Source organism: Pezoporus wallicus, unplaced genomic scaffold (assembly GCF_028554395.1).
Source record: "Pezoporus wallicus isolate ANWC-B61680 ecotype Strahan unplaced genomic scaffold, APGP_CSIRO_Pwel_v1 contig_14866, whole genome shotgun sequence".
Classification (NCBI taxonomy): domain Eukaryota; kingdom Metazoa; phylum Chordata; class Aves; order Psittaciformes; family Psittacidae; genus Pezoporus; species Pezoporus wallicus.
Window position 1 is genome coordinate 1 of NW_026635052.1, and position 14503 is coordinate 14503.

General features: G+C 59.7%; 1 protein-coding gene across 1 annotated transcript; it reads left to right on the forward strand.

Annotated features, from left to right (window-relative positions):
- The first annotated feature begins 2250 nt into the window (after positions 1-2250).
- Positions 2251-14233, forward strand: LOC130594873 (glycogen phosphorylase, liver form-like). Its single transcript, XM_057401122.1, is given in 21 exon segments — positions 2251-2562; positions 4431-4532; positions 6226-6304; positions 6597-6700; positions 7693-7824; positions 8393-8504; positions 8586-8668; positions 9516-9659; positions 9839-9931; positions 10183-10329; positions 10902-10964; positions 10966-11069; positions 11156-11270; positions 11511-11612; positions 11686-11833; positions 11946-12004; positions 12344-12485; positions 12637-12844; positions 12924-13058; positions 13627-13693; positions 13894-14233. Coding segments are annotated over 21 exon segments (2571 nt in total). The 5' UTR covers positions 2251-2319; the 3' UTR covers positions 14083-14233.
- The last annotated feature ends 270 nt before the right edge of the window (positions 14234-14503 follow it).

Sequence of the window (14503 nt, forward strand, 5' to 3'; positions counted from 1 at the left end):
AAGCAAAGCTGGGGCAGAAGAGAGGTGACACAAGTGGGATCTGGAGAGAGAAGGGGGCAGGAGGATGGGCATGAGGAGACCAAGGCTCAGCACAGTGATCCTGGCAAGGCCAGGACAATTCCCAAGAATTCCAGCCTTCTTTCATCCCACCAGCAGCAGGAAGGGGCTTTCATGTGCGTGGTGTTCCTGCTGCAGGGGTAAGAGAGTGCTGCTCCAGATGATGGCACATGGCTTTGTGCAGTGAAGGGGAACATCACTGGCCTCTCAAATCATTGAGCCATTCTCCTGCCTGAAAGCACTGAGCTGACCAAGTCAGGCAGCACAGGACTCCCCACTCCACCTGCAGCCCATCGGCAAGGGGGTCTGGGGTGCCAAGGAATGGCCCTGGGTGCAGAGGAGCCAGGACGTAAGAAGGAGGGATGAGGGATGGCATGTGGCTTGGAGGGAGGAATTACATGGGCTGAGTACGGAGCAGCATCTCTCCAGGGAGCAAGCTGCAGCGTCCAACCCAGTGCAACCACCTCAACACCAGCCCTTGCCCCAGACCCACCCAGAGCGAGAGGAGGTAGCAAGCACCAGGTGGAGAAGAGAGAGAAAACGGTTGAGATCACGAGATGCCCAGGCCTGAAAGAGCCCAGCACTGCTGTGATGAAGCACCAGCACATGGAATCCCTCGGGAGGGTCTTTCTTCCATAAGCAGGGGGAAACGCTGAGGTATGAGTGCTGTTGGGGCCACGTCCGAAGGAAAAGTCCTGCACAGTTCTCTTAGCACTCTCTGATGGGAAATTGGTGCCTGCTCCACGTTTTCTCACAATGCCTATGGAGAGGTTTTTCAATGTGAGGCCTCTGAGCTCATCATGGGCTCAGGTCCAGGGCTAAAGAAAAACGTGCTAATCATTGCATTAAGTGCATTCACGTCTCAGAACAATGCTTGTCCTTCCCAAGAGGGAGCATACCCAGAACGCCGGAGATACGGTAAACTGCAGCCTCCCTGCAGCCTGTAAAACCCAGCCTGGAACTCTGGGCACAGCCCAGGGCCAGCGCACACCACCCCGCGCCGGGTGCAGCCCAGCTCCCGCTATCCAGGAGAGCAGCGCTGGACGTCCCAAGCTGCCCAAACCCACCCAGGGTTCTGCCCCTCGCCTGGCAGCTCTTGGAGCACTCTGCAGGCACCACTCGCATGGCTGCAATTCCCACCTGCACTGGAGGGCAGGTCCTGGCCAGGAAATACCTGCTGCAGGCACCCAGCCCCTGTCTGCTGCCAACTGGCGAGGAACCCGTGCCCAGGCTTCCACCTGAACAGCAATCCTTCAATCTGCCCTGTGAAGAATCAGGAAGATGGGGCACATTCCCTTTTGCCCATGTTGCACGTGTGCGGTTTGGGCCGGTTCCTGAAGTTTTGGTGAGCTGCTGCAGCCCTTTGCCACGACCCGGCTCAGTGTGGAGCCTCGTCCTGCTTGGACCTGGCCAGCGTATCGGTCGGGTGGTTGGGTAAGCCCAGGAGCAGGGGTGGCCCAGGGCAGCGGTTGGGTTGTGATGCTCTTCGGCTGCGTGTGGGCTCCGCTGTGCAGAACTGGGCAGCGAAAACAGCCAGCGCTGGAAGGCCTGCGCAGGCACGGCTGGAGGAAGAGGAAGAGGTGTTGCGCTGCATGCTCAGGTCAGCTATTCTTGCCCTCAGGAGGAACCAGGAGGCAGGGCCGGGCTCCGAAGGCAGGGCAGGGCAGGGCAGACAGCCACGGAGCCTGCCCGGGGAGGCGGCTGTGAAGGACCCGAGGCCGACCGGAGGAGATCCCGCGCCCCTCCCACAGGGATTCCGGAGCGCAGGGACCAGTGAGGAGGCGCCGGGAGGAGGCTGCTGGGCACGGGTGGGACCGCGGCACCGTCCCTCTGGGCCGGCAGAGCGGGTCTGCCCCGGACCCCGGCGGGAAGGGCCTTGGACGAGCTCAGGAGCACCGGGTGGAGTCCCCGCCGCCGCCCCGGTGAGAACCAGGACCGGACCGGACCGGACCGCACGGCCCGGTGCTGCTGCGGGTTCCGCTCGTTCCCCGGCTCCCTACCCCCTCCCGTTGCACTCCCCTCTGTGCCCCCCCCCCCAGGGGTGGCGGTCCCCGGGACCCCTCAGTTCGCGCTGCTCCCGCCCCAGCAGGGGCGGCCCGTGGCGGCGGCCCCTCCCCGTCCCTGTCCCGCTGCCGCTGCCGGTGGCGGTGCCCTCCCCGGGGCGGTGCCAGCCCGGGGCGGAGGCGGAACCCAAACCTGGAGCCCGTGCCCAGCCCCGCCGCGGCGGTGTCTCCCGTGTGCGTCCCCCGCAGCCCCGGCGGGATGTCGCGGCCGCTGTCGGACCAGGAGCGGCGGAAGCAGATCAGCATCCGCGGGATCGTGGGAGCCGAGAGCGTGGCCGAACTGAAGCGGGGCTTCAACCGGCACCTCCACTTCACCCTGGTCAAGGACCGCAACGTGGCCACCCCCCGCGACTACTACTTCGCCCTGGCCCACACCGTGCGGGACCACCTGGTGGGGCGCTGGATCCGCACGCAGCAGTACTACTACGAGAAGGACCCCAAGGTGGGAGCGAGGGGATGCTGGGCGGGACCTCTCTTTGCAGGGCGGGGGGGCGAGGGACCCCCCCCGGTTTTCCCAAGGGGGGTCCTGCAGTGTGGGAGTGTGAGAATTCCGACAACCGTTGTAACCCCTTGGGTGCAAAGCGTCCCTCTGTGAACTTGCCAGAAAAATACAGGAAGGGGGGGCTCGGTTTTCCTTTGGTCTGGGGATATTCCCCTTAGCGCTGCAGAGCAGAGGGACTGGACTTTAACAAGGAGGAGGCCGCTGTCCTTTGCTTTGCAAAACAAAGAGAGCGCAGCTTGGCTGGGAGCTGGGTGCAGGGCATGGGAACAGCGTTTGTTGCCCCACAGTGCTGGCGTGGGTGAGCTCTCCCAAACGCAGCTGCAAAGCCTTCTAGGGCGAATTACTTGAAGGGCTTAGACGAAGCCAGCTGCAAGCAGATCTTGTCCGAAAGAGGCACAAGCCTGGTCTGTGCTGCGGGGATCCCAAGCAAGATAGATCTGGTTTTGTGCAGGAGTTCCTGCTCGTGTGAGCTGGCTTGCACCCACCGAGCACAGGGCTCTGGCTGCTTGGGGATTAAGCAGTAATCCTGTCCTGCAACCTGGATGGCTCTGTCGACTCCGATTTCCTTCCTGGGAGGGCGGCCCGGTCAGCACCTCGCTGGGCTTGTGCCAGCCCCTGATAGCTCAGATCCCTGCCATGTCCTGTAGGGGTGAGAGAAAGATAAGCCCCTTCCAGGGCTTCAGTGTGGGGACTCTCCCGTACAGCTGAGCCACGCTGAGTGCCGTCCACCCCGCATCATGTCTTCCAGCTCTGCTGGGATCAAGCCAGTAAACCCAGCCCATGCTGCCCAGCATGCAGTCACAGAATGGTTTGGGTTGGAAGGGACCTTAAAGATCATCCAGTTCCAACCCCCTGCCACAGACAGGGACACCTTCCACTCGACCAGGTTGCTCCAAGGTCCGTCCAACCTGGCCTTGAACACTGTCAAGGATGAGGCAGCCACAGCTTCTCCGGGCGGCCTGTGCCACCACCTCACCACCCTCACAGGGAAGAACTTCTGCCTAAAATCTGCTCTAAATCTCCCCTCTGTTAGTTTAAAGCCATTGCCCCTTGTCCTGTCCCTACATGCCCTTGCTTCAGCTTTCTTGTCAGCCCCCTTTAGGTACTGGAAGGCTGCTCTAAGGTCCCCCCTGAGCCTTCTCTCATCACCATCCCCAGCCCGCCCATGTGCAGGTCCTGGGGAAAGCTGTCAAGTCAGCCACTTCCTCCAGCCTTAAATCCTTCCTTAAAACCTGCTGGTGCTGACACAGGCGACAGCTTACACAAGCTGCCACCTTCCTGGCCACATCCTGCACCCGTTGTGTCAGCAAGAGGGGAGACGAGAGCAAACCCAAGGGGGCAAGCCGGTGGGCAAGCCGGTGACCCTGTGGCTGCCCCGCACCTCTGTTCCCAGTGGCTCCCTTGTTTTTCTGGTTGCTTTGCTGCTCATGGGGACACTGGGTAATGTTTCCTCTTTAAAGGTTACCTTTGTACCACTGCAGTCCCCGGCAAGCTCAGGCCAACCATCATGGAGCTGTCCCTGCTCTTGGACCGGGCACCGCAGCTTGTCCTGACAAACCACCTGGGCACTGCCGTCTTCCTGGCTTGGGAAACAGCAGGGGCAGGAGAGCAGGGCAGGGGCTGCAGCACGGATGCCTCGGGGCCTCCAAGAAGCCCCAGCCCTCAAGTTCCTGGTGCAAAGCCCCCTGCCCTGTTGACAGCCAGGGTTCTCCTCTTGCTTTGAGATTACTCCCAATAGCAGCTCCTGCGGTGCAGGGGAGCCTCCTCCAGGCCTGGGGAAGGTGACCTGGGCTGGTTTTCTCTTTCAGAGGATTTACTACCTCTCCCTGGAGTTTTACATGGGGCGGACGCTGCAGAACACCATGATTAACCTGGGGCTGCAGAATGCCTGCGACGAAGCCATCTACCAGGTGAGCATCCCAGGCAGTGAGGCCCTGGGGCAGGAGGGCTCCGTGCTCTCTGGATCCTGGAGATGTCTGTGTTTTACCACGCTGTTTGCAAACTGCTCCGTGAGCAGCAGGTGATGCCTTAGCGCATGAATGCTGCTCCAGGACCTGCTTTCACAGGGCCCAGGGCTGCAGCCAGCACTTGCAGCCTGAGCAGGGCTGCCCAGCCCCAGGGCTGTGTGCTGAGGGATGCAGTACAGCTCTGCTGAGCCCATAAACTGCCAAGAAACTCATGGTTCTATGCATGAGGCCGTTAACAGCCATAATCGATGGCAGAGGAGCTTAATTCAGCCCCAGCCTGGGGCTGGCACCATGTGGCACTTGGCTTGTCAAAGGTTTTTGGGTGGCTCCTTTTCCCCCTGCCTTTCACCACTTGGACCAGCGTGTCCGATGCGTGTCATGTGCAACTGGGGTGTCTGCACAGCAGCGGGAGCAGCTTTTGTGCAAACATGATCAAGGGAGAAGAATTTATTTTTAGGCTTTTTATCTCTTACCTGTTGATCTTGGCAGCTGAGCTGGGGGTGGGGGTGAGGGGAAGAGCCTGGGATGCTGCAAGGTAGTATAGCCTGGGGAAGCAGAAGGCGTGAGGTTGATTGGAAATCACCCTCTTTGTAGTCGATGGCAGGTGAAGCTCTGGGCAGAACCTTCCTTAGTGCATGTGCTGAGCTGCCCGGACACAAATGCCAAAAGTTTCTAAAATAAATGTTTGGTAGCACAGAAATCACTTGAAATGTTTGTGTGGGCACGGAGGGTTGCCGGTGCAATGCAGGGCTGGGAGAAGGTACTGTCTCTTACCTGTGAGCAGTGCAGGGTCTGGCTCTTCTGCATGGGTGGCCGTGGCACTGGGGCTGTCCCTACCTGCTGTGACCGTGGGACATCAGGGGAGATGCAGACCAAGGGGTTTCCATGGGAAAAGGTGGCTCAGCGCTGACAAGGCACCGTCCGATTTCCTGCTCAGCTGCCCGAGGTGCTTTGCATAGGCAGAACCCCTTCCTCCCACAGCATCGCCGACTGCAACCTTGAGATTTCCCTGTGAAAGTGGTGTGGTTGCTTCTCTGGGTACCTCTGTTAAAGGGTGATGCCTCGGGCCATGGGGATGGGCACCTGGGTTACTGTGCCAGAGGGCAGTGATGCACATGGGTGGCTGCCCCAGAGGGGGTGCTGGGGGAGCAGGAACACAGCACTGCCCCTGCGGGGCTGCAGCCGTGGTGCTGGGGCATAGGGAGAGGGAACAGGGCTGGGAATGAGCCCTGGGAGACCTGCCTGAAAGACCTGGGACCGGCACCCTGATTATGGCTCTGGTCTTGTTATGGCACGGACAAGCCCCCGGGCGCAAGGAGCTTGTCCATGGCAAGGTCACTGGTATGTGCGTCCCTTGTAAAGGCTGGTGGAGGGACTTCAAACACCAGAGCTGGTCCCTGCACAGCGTGAACAGCCCTGGAGCGGGAGGGCGGCTGCTCTGGGTGCAAATCACAGTGTCCCACCTGCAGGGATGGGTCTTGCAGGGTTGGGTGTCTTTCCACCCCTCCTGGAGGCCACCCTAAGAGGGAGGGCAGCAGTGGGTGCAGAATAGCACCCAGGGGCGCGTGCCAGCAGTGCATCCGCTCCACGGGGCCGGGCGCTGAGTGCGTCTGCCCCATCACCTTCTCCTCTGTAGCTTGGGCTGGACATGGAAGAGCTGGAGGAAATCGAGGAGGATGCTGGTCTCGGCAATGGTGGTCTGGGCAGGCTTGCTGGTGAGTAAGCCCACAAATGGTCTCATTGCTGGGGAGACGGGGCACAGCCCCAGGGCCTTTGCATCCTCTGCAGGGGGTACCTGAACCAGGGGATAGGGGTTTATTGCCCCAGCCTGTCCAGCATGGGGTGAGAGGTGTTGGGTGGCTGGGCAGTGAGCAGCCGCTGCTGGCCCGGGCTCGTATCCCTGGGGTGCTCCTGCTTCTGGCCATTGCTCTCCATGGGAGAAGGACCCACTGTCTCCCAGGGCTCCCCAGGGAAGTGCCCCTCGGTGCTCTCCTCTCTCCCTGGCAGCCTGCTTCCTCGACTCGATGGCAACGCTGGGGCTGGCAGCCTACGGCTACGGCATCCGCTACGAGTACGGCATCTTCAACCAGAAGATCAGGGACGGGTGGCAGGTACGGGTGGAGGCGCGTGGCCCTCACCTTCCCCCAGCACAGCCAAAGCCCTGAATCTGGCCTCCCCCTTAGATCAGGTTGAGATCAGGGTGCACAGACACTCTCTTAGCTTGGAGACTGCAGGAGCTGCCGGTGCTGTGGTGTTTAAAACTTGTCGTGTGTTTTTCGAGCAAGTTTAACGTCTTAAACTGGTGCAAACAGGGATGGAGAGGTCACGTCCGTGCTGTTCACGGGGTGAGGATGGTTTCACTGAGGTTGTACAGGGATGGTGTGGGGAGGTCTGGTGGAGGCCAGATGCAGCCCCCGAGCCCTGCTGTGCTGCCTGATGTCTGCTTTAAAGCATCAGAGGGTGAAAGAGGCTGTTTAGGAAATGCAGTGGAAAATGCGGTGTGCATCTGCAACACCCCTGGCGGGAGGCAGCCCGGAGTGCCCAGAGGGCCCCTGTGAGCGCTCCCAAAAGCTGTCCCTAGCGCCAGCAAGTGGAGGCCTTTCCTCCTTGGCACAGCATTTCCTGGCTGCTACGTCCTGCTGTGGCTTATCTCCCCTGGCCCTCACACAATGTCCCTGCTGCCCGGAGCTCTGACCTGGCCATGCCAAAGGTGATCTCTACCCTGGGCTCTCCCCAGCACTGCTGGGGCAGGAAACAAGTCCTCTTCATTAGCTGGCCTGCAGGCTGACACTGACACTAAGGGGCTGGTGGCATCTTGGCCACAGCACGGCAGTGTTAGCGGTGCCCTGAGAACATTCATTTTGTCCCCACCTCCTCATCCCCGTCCTTCACCCCTCTGGCAGGGAGACCCTGGGGTTCAGGGTGGTTGGGGCAGAGACTCCAGGCTCACCCTGTGGCACCAGGGTTCAGGTTTAGGGCAGACGGTCCCCAAAGCCTCATCCCCTTGGTGCAGCCAGAGCCTTTCCCGGCCCCGCACGTGGCACAGCCTGGGGAGGGCCCTGGGGCTGGGTGCCCCCACCATAGCTCCCGCTGCCTCCGGCAGGTGGAAGAAGCTGACGACTGGCTCCGGCACGGCAACCCCTGGGAGAAAGCGCGTCCCGAGTACATGCTGCCCGTGCACTTCTACGGCCGCGTGGAGCACACTGCCACTGGCGCCAAGTGGGTCGACACCCAGGTACGGGCTGGGGCACAGCCTCGTGGGGGCCAGCCTGCGGGGACTCCCTTGCATGGCTTGTCCCTGGGGGGCTGCACCCCTGGCATGGGTCCTGCAGCATCCCTGCTGGGGAGGGTTGCGTTGGTGAAGGTGCTTTGCTGGGGTGGAAAAGGCGGTGGTGAAGCAAAGTGGGGAGGAGATGGACATTAGGGATGGGGACAGGTTTTGGTGCTCCACATCTGCAGCCAACCTCTGAAATACCCAAAAGCACCTCCGGCAGGTCTGTGCGCAATGCACAGCACGGTACGATGGCTTGAATTAAGCTGCTTCTGGCCCTCGCAAGCCTTTCTCCGTCCCCTGAGTGCTCCTGGCAAACAGCAGGCACTGGGCAGACCTGAGGGAGCCGGGACGTCCCCATGGCAGGGGCTGTGGGTGCGAAGCATGTCCCCACCACGAAGATGGATGCAGCCCTGAGCTCAGTCCTGGAGGAGGGTCTGTGGGATGCGAAGGCTCAGGTGGGGCAGGGGAGACCTGGAGGGACACCAGCCAGGGGCACAGCCCAGCCCCAGCTGCCCTGCTGATGTTGTAGGTGGTGCTGGCGCTGCCCTACGATACCCCCGTGCCCGGGTACTTGAACAACACCGTCAACACCATGCGCCTGTGGTCGGCTCGAGCACCCAACGACTTCAACCTGCGTGACTGTAAGTGGCTGCTGGTGGGGTGCCAGCGGGATGGGGTGGAGGGGGGTCCCGTGCCCACCTTATCCCTCTGCTCCTCCACAGTCAACGTCGGAGACTACATCCAGGCTGTGCTGGACAGAAATCTGGCGGAGAACATATCCCGTGTCCTCTACCCCAATGACAATGTAAGTCACAATGCAGGGGGGAGAGCGTCCCTGGTTTAGGGATGGATAAAGAGCACCCAGACAGAGTGTGAAGTGGAGCAACCCCGAGACATTGCAGAAATGCTTTCAGTTGTGTTTCAAGCTGCCTGTAGTGCTTGGGTGGGGATTGCTGCGTCTCACCAGGGCTGCAGTAGAGACGACTGTTCCTGGGCAAATCTGTGCTCAGTGTGGTAAAAGGGAGTAGGGGATGAGAATGTCCTGCTTGCAGGCACAGGGGAAGAAGCTGAAGGGCAGCTCTCCGCACTCTGCAGTCTGTTTTGGACAAGCCCTGGCGGTTTTTTTCCCATTTAACCCTACCCCAGCCTTCCCAGCTGTCAAGGAGAGCTGGGGGTACCACAGCTCCAGCGGTGAGCTTGCCTCTTATGGATTCTGTTTTGCACACCAGCCGGTTGGTGTTTTGTGCTGTGCGAACAGCGGCTTTAATTCTTGTCTCAGAATTAGCTCTTCGGTCTTACAGCCCCTGCAGCTTCCCTTCCCTGTCTCCCCAGTACCTTTCCTTGCGGCCAGAATTTTCAAGCCAGGGAGAACAGGTTTTGACGATGTCGGGAGGGACTCAACCTGTTTGCAGTGGCAGGCACATCTCACACCCCTGTGCTGCGATCTGGAAAGCACGGGGAGACGCTGGGGTTAGAGCTGCTGCTAGAACCAGCATAGGAAAAGCAGTGGGGCCTCACACCGAGCTGTGTGGTGCATGTGTGCCGGTGCGGGTCCCGCGTGCAGGGAGGCCCAGGGAGGCCCAGCTCCCGCAGCACAGGCACTGCCTGGGCAGCGTGCTGCAGTGCTTCAGTGCCTGCTCCTCTGCTCGCAGTTCTTCGAAGGGAAGGAGCTGCGGCTGAAGCAGGAGTACTTCGTCGTGGCTGCCACCCTCCAGGACATCATACGCCGCTTCAAAGCATCCAAGTTTGGGAGCACAGACAGTGTCCGAATCGTGTTTGATTCCTTCCCTGACCAGGTACAAGCCCACGTCGCTCTGACATGTACCTTGGAGCTCATTTCAGCACCTCTCACGTGGCCCCCAGGCCTGGAGATGTTTTGCGGACCCTCTCTGGGTACCTGTGCCCAGCTGATGGGCAGTGGGATGCCCACATGTCCCCCACGCATCCCCACATGCCAGCGCTGCTCTCCCCACAGGTTGCCATCCAGCTGAACGACACGCACCCTGCCATGGCCATCCCTGAGTTGATGCGGATTTTCGTGGACATCGAGAAGCTGCCGTGGAACAAGGTAGAGAGACCTGACTCGGCCGCTGGTCCCCTCCGCTTGCGCTCGCCTTCCCGCCAGCCCATGGTGGAGGAGCTGGGGAACCAGTTTTGTAGCTGCTGGTGGCCTGGGGAGTGATGTGGAGTGGTCAGGATGGGTTTAATGGGTATGGACTTGGAGGAGTCGGCTTGGCAGTGCTGCTGACCATGGTGGGAGGACTGTGCATGGGTGCTGGCACCCAGCCTCGCTGCTCAGCACCAGCTCTCCCCTGGCAGGCCTGGGACATCACCAAGCGGACCTTCGCCTACACCAACCACACAGTGCTTCCCGAAGCCCTGGAGCGCTGGCCAGTGGACCTGGTGGAGAAACTGCTTCCCAGACACCTGCAGATCATCTATGAGATCAACCAGAGACACCTGGATGTAAGTCCCTTGGGCAGCAGAGGGACCCTCTCCATGTGTTGTGCTGTCAGGACTAAGGGCTGCACAGACCAATGATGTTGGGTGTGTGGCCAGGTGGTTCTGTCTGCTGTTTTGGGAGGTTGGTGTGCAGTTGCCATCCTGCAATTACTGGCTATTTTAAAGACTTCACGCATTGCTCCAGGGCCTTACCTGTTGGCCTTTCTTTGCTCCCTAAATGCAAAATTTCTCCTGGGAAGGGATGAGGTGGAGGGTACAAAAGAGGTGGAGGTTTGGCCTCCTGGGCTGGCAGCACAAGGCTTTTGCTGGAACAGCTCTGCTGGCCACACGTGCCCAAAACCCCATCTCTGTGACTGTGGGGGCTTGGGATGTCCTTATGTCTGGAGACATCCATGCTGGGGAAGGGCACCCTTGGGAGGGGTCTGCACTGTCACTTCCAAGTAAAAGCCATCGCTCTGCGTCTCTCCATGTCAAGTGCATTGGAGACATCGCTGTGACCCTCTCCTCAGGAGCAATCGGGTGGGAAATCCCTAAATGCCAGCACCCCCTCACCGTCTCTCTGGCCTTCTCCACAGCACATTGCATTCCTCTTCCCTAACGACGTGGACCGACTTCAGAGGATGTCCCTGATTGAGGAGGGGGGGAGGTACCAAACGGATCAACATGGCCCATCTCTGCATCGTCGGCTCCCACGCTGTCAACGGCGTGGCAAAGATCCACTCGGAAATAGTCAAGACTCAAGTGTAAGCGTGGTGGCGGGATCGCCCTTGGCTTGGTAATGGTGGTGCCAGGAGGCAAACCTGAAGTTGTCCCCTCCTCGTCCTCACAGCTTTGAGGACTTTGCAGCGCTGGAGCCGGAGAAGTTTCAGAACAAGACCAACGGCATCACCCCGCGGCGCTGGCTCCTGCTCTGCAACCCGGGGCTGGCGGAGCTCATAGCAGAGGTAATGCTGGGGAGGGGGGCAGCGTGCTGGCCCCAGCCCTTCCTGACCCTGGGGACACTGCTCCAATCTCAGCCCTTTACATCTTCTAAATGGTGGAGATGTGTTTGCATCTCACCCGGGTGCTCTGCTCCTGCTTCCCAAGCGCTGCTGGCTTGGCTGCCAAGCCAGCCAGGAGCAGCACGCACAGGAAGGCGCCTGCGCGCATCCCACGGTCAGCGCGTGCCTGTGCTCCTGTTGCAGAAAATAGGGGAGGACTACGTGCGGGACCTGAGCCAGCTGACAAAGCTGCACGAGTGCGTGGACGACGACCTCTTCATCCGGGAGCTTGCCAAAGTGAAGCAGGTGAGGGGGTGGCCAGGGGCTGGAGGCAGGGAGAGCGCAGGCTGGCGCTGACATGCTCCCTGCCCTCACCCAGGAGAACAAGGTGAAGTTCGCGCTGTTCCTGGAGAAGGAGTACAAAGTGAAGATCAACCCTTCCTCCATGTTCGATGTGCATGTGAAGAGGATCCACGAGTACAAGCGGCAGCTGATGAACTGCCTGCACATCATCACTATGTACAACCGTAAGCCACCATGCACCCCAAGGGGACAGGCTCCCCTGCGGGTGCATGAGCATTCCTAGGCCCTGGGATGCAGCTAAAACAGAGGGTGACACCTTGCTGCTGTCTCCTCCAGGCATCAGGAAGGATCCTGCAAAGCTCTTTGTGCCGAGGACAGTGATCATTGGGGGCAAGGTGAGTTGGGTCAGGAGTTTTAGGCATTTTGGAGGAAGTCCTTGACAATGCCCTAGGGAAATTGGTTGCAGCTGTCCCATGTGGCTAGGTCCATGAAGCTCGCCAGGAAGGGCTGGGGCAGCACTTGTTTGCTTCGATCCAAGCAAGGCACCGAGTTTTGGGGCGTGCGCAAACATGTGCTGCTTTTGGTCAGGGAAGCCCCTGAAAGCTTGGTGGTGCAACACATGGGTTGGATGAGGTGATGGAAGAAGTCTTGAGGTGGTCCTTCTCTGGGCAGGTGGGCACTGGATGGAGCTCCCCTGGCCAGGCCTCTGGGCTCACCTGCGGCTTTTCTCTTAGGCTGCCCCAGGATATCACATGGCTAAAATGATCATCAAGCTCATTAATGCTGTGGCTCAGGTGGTGAACAACGACCCCGTTGTGGGGAGTAAGCTGAAGGTCATCTTCCTGGAGAACTACAGGGTCTCGCTGGCAGAGAAAGGTAGCCCACGTGGAGCACGCTGTGGGGAGGGTACATCGGCCCCGTGGCTGTCCACCAGCCCATGGCTCCATCACTGCTAACATTCTTTGACATGATACAAACGCAAAGCTGGTCGCTGTGAGCCCCTTGTGTCCGCGTGTTCTGTTGGCAGTGATTCCTGCTACTGACCTGTCGGAGCAGATCTCCACAGCAGGCACTGAGGCGTCAGGCACAGGGAACATGAAGTTCATGCTGAATGGGGCTCTGACCATCGGCACCATGGATGGAGCCAACGTGGAAATGGCTGAGGAGGCTGGAGAGGAAAACCTGTTCATCTTCGGCATGAGGGTGGAGGATGTCACAGAGCTGGACAGGGAAGGGTGAGGGCTGGGGACACCGTGGGGGTGCTACCACAGGCAGCTGGAGCAGCGTGGTCTCATATGAGCCCTTCCCTGCCAGGTACAATGCCCAGAAGTACTATGACCAGCTCCCCGAGTTGAAGGAAGCCATTGACCAGATTAAGAGTGGCTTCTTCTCCCCAGAGGAGCCTGACCTCTTCAGCGACGTGGTCAACATGCTCTTCCACCACGACAGGTGAGCCCTGGGATGCCTCCATCCCCTGGGTTGGGTTCCCCCACCAAACTCCCGGTGCCTGTGTGGAGCAGCCCCCCGCACCCTCCATCCACCCTCTGGCTGATAATGTCCAATTTTCCAGCTCTGATGATGTGCGTGTGGTCGAGCAATTGATGCTTCACTGGTACAAGAGACGGGTCCGTGTCCAGCACCTTAGCTTGGCCCATTAAAGCCTGGGGTACATTAAGGCCAAGACGCATTTGAGTGCACAGCCCTCACCAGACGATGGATGCTTTTAAGTGTCTCCAGGGCTTTCCCGGCCAGAGCATTAAGCAGCCAAGGGCCACCAGCATCTGCTCTGGAACAATGTCTCCCAGTGTGCCCTCCCAGAGCACACGTGCCACAGCACCCATGGGCTTGCAGGGCTCTGCGCAAATAGGGCTTGGGGAGGGTGAACTTGTCTGAAGTGCTCGTCTTGGAGGCAGCCCAAGATGTGGCAGCCCAAGCCCCGTGTGCTGCAGCCACCGTCCACGCCAGGCTCCCACCTCTGCTTTCCTGCTGCCACCGACTCCTTTCTTTGCTGCTACAGGTTTAAAGTTTTTGCAGACTATGAGGCTTATGTCAGGTGCCAGGAGAAGGTCAGCGAGCTGTACCTGGTGAGTGCCGGCCTGGGGACAAGGCAGGGGAGCTCTGGTGGGGGCACCACATCCCCTCCCCGGGGGTGGGTCTGTGCGTGTACATGGGTTCCTGGTGAGGAGGCTCTTGGATGTGCTGCTGCAGAGAGTCCTCCATCTTAGGGCCAGCGTAGCACCCATGGGTGCAAGCCTCCAGCCACAGTCCACCTCTCTCTTTGCAGAACTCCAAGGCATGGACCAAGATGGTCATCAGGAACATCGCAGCAGCCGGCAAGTTCTCCAGCGACCGCACCATCAAGGAATACGCCCGGGACATCTGGCACGTGGAGCCCTCCTACCTGAAGATTCCACCGCCCAATGAGCCCCGGGACACGGCTGAGCAGAGTACACCCAACGGCACAGCAGCATAGGGGCACGGAGCTGCTGGCAGCTGGAGCTGACGGATGTGAGCACAGACGCTGTACAATGGTCTCTGTCTCTGCTGTGTGGTGTCTGTGCTGCTGCTGGCTTTCCTACGGGTGGGGAAGGGGTAATTTTTGTAACTCAAGTGTCGTGCAGAATGCAGAACTGTTGCCCTGTTGTGTCACTGGAGTCCAAGAGCTCTTTGCTGAAGTCTAAATCAGGGACTGGGCTCGTACCAATTGCAGTAGGGCTGTGTAACACCCCACACACACACACACACTGCCCCATGTGATGCTCCTGGGCATGGTTTCTATGGTCCTGTCCCAGGAGCAGCAGCCAGATCACAACAGTATCCCCATCCCCAAGTATCCCGAAGCATCCTTGAGGCAGTGGGATAATTAGAATGTTTTTCAGTAGATTTTATTACTT